This window comes from Teleopsis dalmanni, chromosome X (genome assembly GCF_002237135.1).
Source record: "Teleopsis dalmanni isolate 2A chromosome X, ASM223713v2, whole genome shotgun sequence".
Lineage (NCBI taxonomy): Eukaryota > Metazoa > Arthropoda > Insecta > Diptera > Diopsidae > Teleopsis > Teleopsis dalmanni.
In genome coordinates, this window is record NC_051848.1 from 97,219,886 (window position 1) to 97,231,020 (window position 11,135).

General features: G+C 31.4%; 1 protein-coding gene across 2 annotated transcripts; it reads left to right on the forward strand.

The window, feature by feature from the left end:
* Positions 1-2,420: 2,420 nt before the first annotated feature.
* LOC119690064 lies at positions 2,421-11,129 on the forward strand. 2 transcript variants are annotated; one of them, XM_038105047.1, is made up of 6 exons: positions 2,421-2,544; positions 8,768-8,961; positions 9,134-9,327; positions 9,416-9,604; positions 9,680-10,218; positions 10,790-11,129. In XM_038105047.1, coding segments are annotated over exons 2-6 (1,059 nt in total). In that variant the 5' UTR covers positions 2,421-2,544; positions 8,768-8,825; the 3' UTR covers positions 10,791-11,129. The 2 variants fall into 2 exon arrangements, with proteins under 2 accessions (XP_037960975.1, XP_037960974.1); XM_038105046.1 differs by lacking the exon at positions 10,790-11,129 and having other exon boundaries at positions 9,680-10,756.
* The last annotated feature ends 6 nt before the right edge of the window (positions 11,130-11,135 follow it).

Genomic DNA, 11,135 nt, shown 5'->3' on the forward strand with positions numbered 1-11,135 from the left:
TGTGTCCATTTCTCTAAACCCATGGGTCCATATCTCCTAGGGAAAAAATCACAAAATTTTTTCCTGAGATACGGGTCTTCTTATTTTATGAAAGGAGCTCATAAAAAATTTCAGCCAAATCGAAGATCATGACCCACATAAACATGTTGAAAGATATAATTCTTTCTGGTCCAAAAATAATGCACCAGCTTCTAAAAAAAGGGCACTTTTTTCTATCTTATTTATAAAAACATAAACAAATATATAAAAGCGTTTTATTTGTAATACCTCAGAAGCATTTTGATCAACCTTTAACTTTGCTTAACTTCGCGCGTAAAATCACTCCATAACTTTCAGTGTTTTCTAAGTGGAAAACAAATAATCAAGGCAGTGACTCTTAAACACGATTAATAAAAAAAAATAATAATAATAAAATATTAGTATATTTATTTCTTTTGTAGAAAAAGTAAATTTTGGTTTTGTTTTCTAAATCACACACACTTCAAAACAGCTGACAGAGACAGCAAATAAAGCTTAAAAGCTCCAAATAAATTTACAATAAAAGTGTTGCAAAAGAGTAGAATAACTAAACAAATTACAAGTCACGAATTTGTGTAATTGTGTAATTATATAGTTAAATAACAAACTTATGCGAAATAAATAAAATAAATAAACAAATAAATAAATACACGAAAGGACGCCTAACAAATTATCTGATAAATTCTTAAGTAAATTTGAAATTCATATTATTAATATATATATATACGAAAACTTTCTCGTGCAATTTGAAATAGAGCTTTGAAGATATATAATTAGAAACGTTGTTACGTTCAACATTTTAAAATGTGGTTTAAACGGAGTTAAGTTCTGGCACGGTGGCAAGGCCAGCCAGCTCGTCGGAAAAAAGGGTGAATTATTAACTCCGCTATACCACTATCATCAGTGGATTCGCTTATATTTTTGCCAAATGAACAGTCTTTCCAATTCTTTTTTATTTTTGGTTCTGCATAGATAAAACTAAGTGATACCAATGACATCTACATCTTTACCGATGGCAGAGCTGGTGCTGGGATTTACTCGCATGAGTTAAACCTAACGTGCACTCTACATCTAGGAATGTATGTTTCCGTCTATCAGGTGGAACTTATGGCCGTATCACATGCTGTGGATCATCTATTTGATTGTCAGGCGTATTAGAAAAAGATTCTGATAGCGCAGGACAATCAAACAGTTATCAAAAGCATGCAAAAGACATACATAGCTAACAGCTTAGTTCAAAAACGTGTAACCAAGCTCATGGAATGTGTTCATGGAAATGAGGTAACGGTCATGTGGGTTAAGGGACATGTCGGTATTGAGCAAAACGAGAAAGCAGATGAACTTGCAAATCAAGGATCAAGCCATAACCAGGGTTACAACATGATGACAGCCCATGTCTATAAATGGATAACCTCACTTCATCTCAATAGATGGAGAGAGTTGAGCACTTCTAGACAGATCAAACTCATGTTGCCGAAACCGTGAGTCAGGGAATCGATAAAAGTGCTTAGCTAACCGCGGAGCACCCTAAGCTGGCTGACCTCACTAATTGCTCGACATGGCAACTTCAAGTATCACCTCAAACAGATAACTCTTGCTGAGAAAGATACTTGGAGACTATGTCCAGAAGAAAAGGAGACAGCGGTGCATATATTGTGGCTATGAGCAGCACTAACAAGCAGGAGAAAGACTGTCTTGTAACACCATTGGGTTGGTGAAGAATTGGCAGGCAACCTCCAGCTAAATGAGCTGCTTGCATTAACAAGAGATGTAGTTATGCAAACGGAAGCCACTCCAGCTTTAATTCAATAACGACATCTGAGAATAGAAGGACGAAAAAGGATCCAAGTAATTTCGTGGTCTACTTCGGCTAATCATTCACTTCAGTGGGGCCACTTGGTGAACGGTACGCCGTCTCACCATATATATATATATAAGTGATACAAAAAATTTTTTTCGCAACTTAACATATCTCCAACAACAATAGCAAATCTGCTTTATTGCAATATGCCCAAAAATTTTCGTTATGTAAATACTTTTGACTAGGACTGTAAATGACTCTGCACTGTAGTAAGTTAAGTAATAGCAGTTTTCAGGAATTAATAAAATTTAAATGTTTAAAGCTGAATACATTATAATATGACATCATGACATGTGTAATACTTCAAAATATTAAGTATTATTAATCTATCTATGTTATATACATATACCAATTATTAATAAAGTTTGAAAGGATTTTCTTAACATCGGGATTAGTTTCAGAATTCATGTTTATGAAATAATAAATCAAAATTTGGACGGGAACGAAAAAGGATATGAAATAATTGAATATGAAATAACATTCCAAAATTAAGTATTAATATATTTTTTTGAATATATTTAGATAATTTTAAAGGCGCATTTAAAAAATTTTTTTTCTAAAATCTTAATGGTATTCATAGGGAATATATGAACATAAAAAAGGAATGCGAATAAAAATTGTAAGAAGTTGCGTTTAAATCGTAGCCGAAGAAATTTATTTGCCTCGTACGTCAAAAATTAACTAATATTATTTACATATTATAAATATATTTTATTGTATGTATAATATGTGTATAATATTATTATATGTATAATATATATTATATATTATAAATAATATCCGGTGCATTTAAACTAAAAAACACGCCTAACTGTATTGTCCTAACTATATTTGTGTGAATTGGAAGCATTGAACTCTACAAATACGAGGGAACAAATATTGTATTACCCTAACGTAGTTCCCTGTGATCAAGTCTTCTGAAATTACCACATCCAGGATGGCATTTTGATCGATTGCAAGCATATGGAATAATTCTGTGAATCATTTAAAAACCACACTTAATTAGTTTATGAGACATGTATGAAGGATTCGGTTGGCTGTTGCGTAGTTGAACTCAACTCGGTGGCAACTGCTCGTTTGGAAGTGTTTTTTGACAGATGATTTCTTTTTGTGCTTATTTGAGTAATTCCAACTTTTTATTACCCAAAATATAAATAATTTGGGACTAGATTGAAACATTTAAAAAAGTTAAGAAATCTGAAATATCTTTTAAAGCAATTCCTTAAGACTATAACACTCATGTATACTCAATTATATAATGACCTCCTCACAGATAGCATTTAATAACTTCATTTGAGAAATAATTTATAATTAATTATAGAATAATTCTTATATAGCATATTCTTTTCATTAATTGAATGTAAAAATTTGGTGATAAATCATTATTATGTGTCTTAAATAATAATTTTGACAGTTACCGCTTTTCAATTGCAACATCAAGCAGCTTAATAAAGAAATTTCTGAAGAACCCCAATAATGTAAGGGAAATAATCCGTCGTTGTATAAACGTCTTCACTATATATAAATGATGTATTTGACATACTTAAGAAGATTTGAAGATACATACTACTTTTAACCGGTTTGATTTCCTATACCTCAAAGAGTCAATTGATAGACATTTTTCAGCCCTACCTCATCCAGAATGTTTTTGCATTTGAAAGGTCTTCGTAACAAAATGAAGTTCAGGCATAAACTTTCGAATTCATCAGTATATGATGAATCCGTGTTTTCAACAAATAAGAAGTAAAGTTGTGGTAGCCATAGGCATTCGTTCAACGAGAATAAACAGAATTTAAAATAATATGACAAATTGGCAGTGGAAAAGATTTGTTCCCATTAGACTTCAAATAATTTGATTTAGATCAAACCGATTTAGGTCTGTTTCTACAGAGAAAGACTCAAAAAATACAACAATGGTGATTCATGGAACGTGAAGGCGATGCATTTTCAAAGACTTGTCTTTAAATCTTACTTGGATTTCTGAGGAAACCATTTAAAAAAAACAACATCTTATACAGCACTTGTATGCAACGTTATTTTTTGAATATTGTAAATATTAATAAATTTCTGTTTATCTTCAACAGCATCACCTGCAGTTCCCACATAGATAGCCTAAGGAAGAAAATAGTATTTTCGACAACTATAGCTTGTTATTTTAATGTTAAACGTAAGTGAAATCCCCAAAAAGACAATTCCGGAAGTGCGAAAACAAATAATATTAGTAAAGATAGAGCACTGACGAATATACTCCCTGGCAATAGACTTTCAGTACTAACTGAATGCATACAGCCCAAACACCCTCATTTGATAGCAACAGAACTTTTTTATTTTAAACAAAGAAAATAAGCAAGAAACCAAAATCCTATTTAACACCGTACATAAAAGAAGGTCACAATAAAGCATTTCCATAATAATTAAAACAATTTTTATATATAGCAACTGAAGCTATATGCATTTATAAATTGAGTTAAAAATATTGTCAACAAAAATATAACCTCACAACCAACGTCTAAGGTCAAACTTGTATCTGTAGCCTCTATTCTTTCAAAAACACGAATAATAATCTGTAATACTTAGTCCAAAGTTGAATTTATTTCTGAGATATCACTAAATCTGATGAAGAACAAGCCCCCCTAGCACTTGTCTTAACGAAATAGTCAAAACTCAAAGCCATACAATGCAATTGTTTTTAACAAATAAATGGGGACTTCAAAAATTTACACAAATATAATGTAAATTTCATAAACCAACATAAATAAGGAGGACTTATAAAATTTATGTCAGATGATGAGTAAAAAACAAGGTAAAAAAAATGATTCTCTTTTTCTTGCTAGTTATTCTACAAAATCAATCACACAGAAGGAAGAACACGTACAACTATATTCACCAACTGGTTTTGCAGATGAATGAGGATTATGGAGCATAGTTATGTAGAGCTTAGATTTATAGAGCTATTCTGAATAAATTTATATGATTTATTTTTCTAATTCCAATTCAATCTTTTGATAGAATAAAATATTCGTTAAAATTGTTAACTGATTCATTAATAACATATCAATGAAGTTAGTATTAGTAAGAAATTAATGAATCTTCAATCTTTAATTATTATTGATTCACGTATTTATATGTTCCGCATTATTGTCATCAATAAATTCATTATTGGCGGCAATTTCAACGCTAAACATGTCCATTGGGGTTCGCGATTAACTACAACTAAGCCCAACATATTGGCCAACTGACCCAGCGAAAATACCGGATCTGATTGACTTTTTTATAACTAAAAAAATACCGAAAGAACTCTTACAAATAGAAAATGGATACGATCTCTCTTCTGATCATTCACCTGTGCACCTCTCTATTAATAAAAGTGTAGTCATAAATGAACCGAAGCCTTACCTAATAAATAGATCTACTGACTGGGATTACTTTAGGTTGAACCTTGAAAACACTCTTAATCTTAACTCTGATCTAAACTCAGCGACTGAAGTGGATAACGAAGTTCTTCTATTTACACAGCAGATTCAAAAATCAGCATGGATGAGTACTTCTCAGTTCTCTAAACACCAGATTAGACCAACTCTTCCAAAAGAAATAAATAAACTAATATGGGAGAAAAGGAAATTGCGTAAAAAATGGCAACAAACACGATCACCAACTGATAAAACGGAATTAAATAGGAAAACTGCACAACTACGAAAACTTATCAATAATGTTAAAAACGATAAGATACAATAGAATCTTAGAAGCCTTTCCTATGAGAAACACACAGATTACTCGATGTGGAATCCTCCTATTAAAGCAGATGGCACATCATGGGCCAAAAGTGGCGAAGAAAAAGCAGATTTATTCGCAAAATTTCTTAAGGCAACATTTACACTAAATGATGATGGAAATAATCTTCCTACGTCTAATTTAAATCCATTAAACGAAGAAATACAACCAACTTCGCCAAGGGAAATAAAAAATGAAATAAGAAATATGAAACTAAAAAAGGCTCCTGGTTGGGATCAGATAACCGCTGAGATCGTAAACCAATTCCCTAACAAAGGAATAATCAAACTATGCAAGATAATTAATGCAGCTCTGCGCTTAAGACACTTCCCAATTTATTGGAAAGTGGCGGAAGTACTTATGGTACACAAACAAGGAAAACTTAGAAGGTTTTCGTCGTATCGTCCAATTTCTTTATTACCCGTTTTATCAAAAATCTTTGAACGAATTTTCCTTAATGGAATACAGATTGTTTTCACAGAAAATCAAATAGTTCCGAGTCATCAGTTTGAGTTCCAAAAAAAGCATTCTACGTATCGAAAGTCTTTGATAAAGTTTGGCACAAAGGACTTGTGCATAAGATTGAATAGTGGTTTTCGAGACAAATATCCGAAAGGATGTGGTCCTACTTATCTTGCTGATTCTTCAGAGTGAAATATTAAGGTGCGTACTCAACACTTGAACCAATTGAAGCCGGAGTACCACAGGAAAGTATACTTGGCCCAATTCTGTACCTAATTTACACAGCCGACCTACAAGTCCCACCAGAAAGTGTTATTGCCACGTTTGCAGATGATACAGCGATACTTACCACTGGAAACACCATAAACGAATCAACAGAAGCAACGCAACATTCCATTGATCAAATTATTAGTTGGACTAAAAAATGGAAAATTGAGCTCAACCAAACGAAATCCGTCCATGTAAATTTCACAAACAAAAAAATTGACTATTTGCCGATAACTATGTGCAGTGCTCGAATACTATACTCAAATACAGCTAAATACCTTGGCATGAACTTAGATGCTAAGTTGAAATGGAAAGAACATATAAAGAAAAAATGAGTTGAATTAGAATCCAAACACAAAAATTTATATTGGCTTCTTGGGAACAAATCACCCGTCTCTCTAAACAATAAATTAATGATATACAAGCAAGTTTTAGCTCCGGTGTGGACGTACGGAATCCAGTTATGGGGATGTGCACCAAAATCCACCATTCAAATCATTCAAAACTTTCAAAACAAATTTTTGAGAAACTTACTCAACGCTCCGTGGTTTATTAAGAATACTGACCTGCATCGGGACTTGAAGATCGAATCTGTGGCTGCAGTAATCCAGAAGTTCGCGGTAAAGCACCAAAAACGATTACAACAGCATCCAAACGAGACAGTCAACAATGTGTCTAATACATCTGGCCTGCTGAGAAGACTTAAACGAACAAAGCCTTCGGATCTACTCCCGAATTAGTAGTCTAATAATAATTTAGATTAGTACTATTAAGACTAAGTCTTTGACAACTTCACAATTCTAGTAAGTATTCTGTAATGTAACAAAACTGCTTGATAGTTCTTTGTATGAACTAGTCATAGTCAAATGAAACATGTATTTATATTATTGTACATATTGTGTTTCAAATAATAAAAAAAAAAAAAATTATTGTCATTATTTGACTAAACCCTTCGGACCTTATCTAACTATGTCATATTTAGTATAAATCTGCATCTGATGTCTTCACATACAGAATGTAGATTATCAAATTCTTCTATTGCACAAATTTAAAATATTCGGTTTCTATTAAAATCACATAAGGTGCTTTTGTTACAAATAATTCTGTAATCAACGCAAAAGTTCGTATTATGATATTTGATATTACTACAACAAATAGCGCGTTAGACTCACAAAATGGGAGAAAATTTAAATCAAATCATCTCCTCTAAATAAAAAGCATTTGAGTTTTTGGTGACGTGAAAAAAGACGCACATTATTTTTATTATTTTTCCTATTACTAAATTCTAATTAAAAACGAACATATCTTGCACAATACACAGCCAGTCACATCACTCTGTTCACTCTATTAGAACACCGCATCTAAGATTCGATAGTTTCTCCATATTCGCCTTCTTCTGCGTCTTTCCCAAATACGAATCCCTTAAAACCACTCCATATCAGCTTGGAGAACAGAAAAATAGCAACGAGGTTCGTTGTTTCTTCATCTTGCAATAATGCTGATGTGGCATTCCGCATTGTAGCTATTAAAGGAACAATAAAGGAATATTTGTGTTTAGTGGAGCTTTTAAAGAAAGAAAACAGAAATCCGTAACATTATTTTCAAAGTATCGTGCTTTGATTTTCTAAAAGAAAACAGCCGTTCTATGTCGAAAACTATCAAAATGAATTCAAAATTCAATTTTAACTGATCCTCATATATGAAAACAATGTCAAAAATTGGTGAGTGAAGTGAGCAAAATCTGTGCCACTGAAACCCATAGATTGTAGACTTACTTTAATCGTCCCAGTTTTAGCGTTTGTGAAGTTTAAACACAAGTTTTAAGAATCTAAGTAATTTCTAGTACTAGCATCTGCAAATAGGAATACAGCCCCAAAAGTATTTATGAATTTGGGATTTTAAGTAGAGTTATAGTTTTCTGACACAAAATTCCAATGAAAAATGTTAACTGTGATGGTCCACCAAAAAAATTTTATTTTTAATGAATGAAATGAAATGTGCAGTTGCTTCAGTAGTCCTTGAAAGTACTTCTATTGTTTAAATAATTACAAATAATTTTTAAAAATATAAATATCAATGGTGGAAATTCTTCCCTATCAAAATTTAAGTTTAACTCAATGCTAGAAAATGAATTTAACATTTATATCTGGCTCTTATTGAGCAGATCGGATTAGAATAAAGTCAACGAAATGTCAGTTGTAATTACATTGAAATAATCTTTGTACAAATTGAATTTAAAGTAAATACATTTCCATTTAGATAAAGAGTTCAATCATATGTTATACTATAGTGCTCTATCCAATAAAGAATTTATGAAGTTGGCTATGAAATTTTGATATATAAATATTTGAAATAAAAAAATTCGTTTCCATATATATATTTTTTTAGACACGGTAAATTCAAAAATTTGGCTAACAATATTTCTGTGGTTTGTTTCTACATATCCATGACAAGCAATTTTCGGTACATAAAAATTATTGATAAAGTAACAACGAATCATATTGAACAATTTTGGATGTCTGAAAAGGAGGTGTTATTAGTTGAGATGGTTGATGGTAGTAATGATTCTGATTCTTCAAAAGGTAAAAATATGCTAATAAAATTTTAAAAACTCAAGTTTTAACATTTAATGACTTTAATATGTTATGTATATTATTATACATTCGCCCTCTGTTAATGATTTATTTATACATATTACAAAAATAATCATGAATATGAAACATATCACAAATAAAAAATATGTAAAAATTCTAGAAAGTGAAAACGAGACTTCCACAGACAAAACAGTTTTAATGCCCACTGAACCAGGTGTTAGCAGACCAGTTATAATGGAAACCGAGGCTTACACTTTCACAGCATCAAACCTTTATGTTCCGATTCAGAAACCTGTATTTACCTATAAAATTGACGGAAGGAAAATAAAACTAACTTGTGGGATTGAAACAGAAGTAAGTATATCTTTATATATCTTTTATCGTACATATTTCATTTAGTTATTTATAAATTTTAATTTAATATTATTGCTTAACAAAAAAGTATGTTACACAAAATAACATGGCTAAAGCACTGGAACGCCAATATAGTGCAGTTGATGAACTTTTCATGCCTAGGTTTTTCAATATCTCAGAAGTAATTACTTCTCAACAAGAACAAATGGAAACGTCACAAAAAACGTCAGTTGCGATTAAAGAAAACTCAAACTCTAAATCAACCTTAACAAACCAAGTGAGCACAGTATTGTTTTTAACTATAAATTTTATTTTATTTTACTGAATCTTTCTGATTAATTCTTCTTTAAAGAATACTTTAGGTAATGATAGAACAATACGTGAGGATGATCACCAAAACTCATTCCAAAACCCATTTCAAAATAAAGCAACAATGAAGGAGCAATCATTGAAAAATGCCATCTTCTCGCACTACAAAACTTCTCCAGTTGATACCTCAACCGAACAATCAAACTCTAGTGAAACAGATAAGAATCTAAAATATCCATCTGGTCCACTAATGGAACATAGTACACTAAAATATTTGTATCCAGAATGTTCTAATAATGAAAAGCAAAATGAAGACATCACGTTACTATTTTCTGTGTTGGAAGGAAAATGGTATGTTGAAGGAGATGTAGCACCATTTCCGAAAGAACTAGAACCATATAATAAACCAATGAACAGCAGTTATACTCGTCTTAAAGATCTAAATACCGATTCTTATCCCACCGCTTCCGAAAACTGTGATCACAATACACGTAGAAAACAAAATGAAGTTATATCATATCCGGATTATATTCCTCAGGAACCAGGCACTACTATGTATTTTTCAGTGAAAGATAAAAAATGGTACGTATGCAGCGATTCGGATTCAGAAAATGATGATACAGAAGACAATTTCTATAATACCAGTACCACTTGTTCTAGTCACTCTAGCCATTATAACACTAATAGTGATGATAGCGTTAACCATAGTTTGCAGAGATCAAAAGAATATTATCGTACATGGTTTAGCGACAAGGGGAAGTTGGAAAATTCTCTCGAAAATAATGATTCAGATTAAGAATTTTAAAAATTCATAAAATTCATCTTATAACCTCATATATAAAAAGTTGCAAAACTGATACAGAGTCTTAGAGTCCAGATTGTGTCTAACAATCCCAATGAAAAATTAGTTTATTATGATATATTATTATGATATTATATTATAATCATATATTATTATGATTATGGATGTGGAAAGTAATAAAAAAGAGTTAAGTGATTGCAGCATTTAAAATAAAGAAGAGTAACCGATGAGGTTTTAACCGTAACTCCGTGTCTTTAAATGATTGTGGCTAAAGTGATGCAATGATAAAATATGAAAACCTTTTCAATTTTGTTTGTGATATCCGATTAATTTTCATAATTATATTTTCAGATTTAGTTAATGGCATCTTAAACTATTCATACTGCATCCTTAAATCAATGTATCAATGTGAAGTTCGTATATGGTTCCAATACAAAAGTTTAAGTTTGCGTGAAGTTAGTTGAACTGTATATGTTATATTATATATACATATATATAGATTGGGCTCCATTTATCGTATATGATATATAATTACATCAATACGTTCGTAACTTGAAAGCTGAAGGCCGATACATCAAATATGACCAACACATTATCAGAGATAATATCGGAAACAAGTCGCCGTTTTCATCATTAATGTATTCGTTCTAGTACTGTGTACTAGAACCGTTAAAAGAAAATATTTTGAGAGCAAATT

Bases quoted from the DNA above. Each gene is read 5' to 3' on its own strand.
- LOC119690064 (XM_038105046.1), top strand. From the start codon at position 8,826: ATGACAAGCAATTTTCGGTACATAAAAATTATTGATAAAGTAACAACG. The intron at 8,962-9,133 runs GTAAAAATATGC...TAAAAATTCTAG, and splicing joins TGATTCTGATTCTTCAAAAG to AAAGTGAAAACGAGACTTCC. The intron at 9,605-9,679 runs GTGAGCACAGTA...TCTTCTTTAAAG, and splicing joins AATCAACCTTAACAAACCAA to AATACTTTAGGTAATGATAG.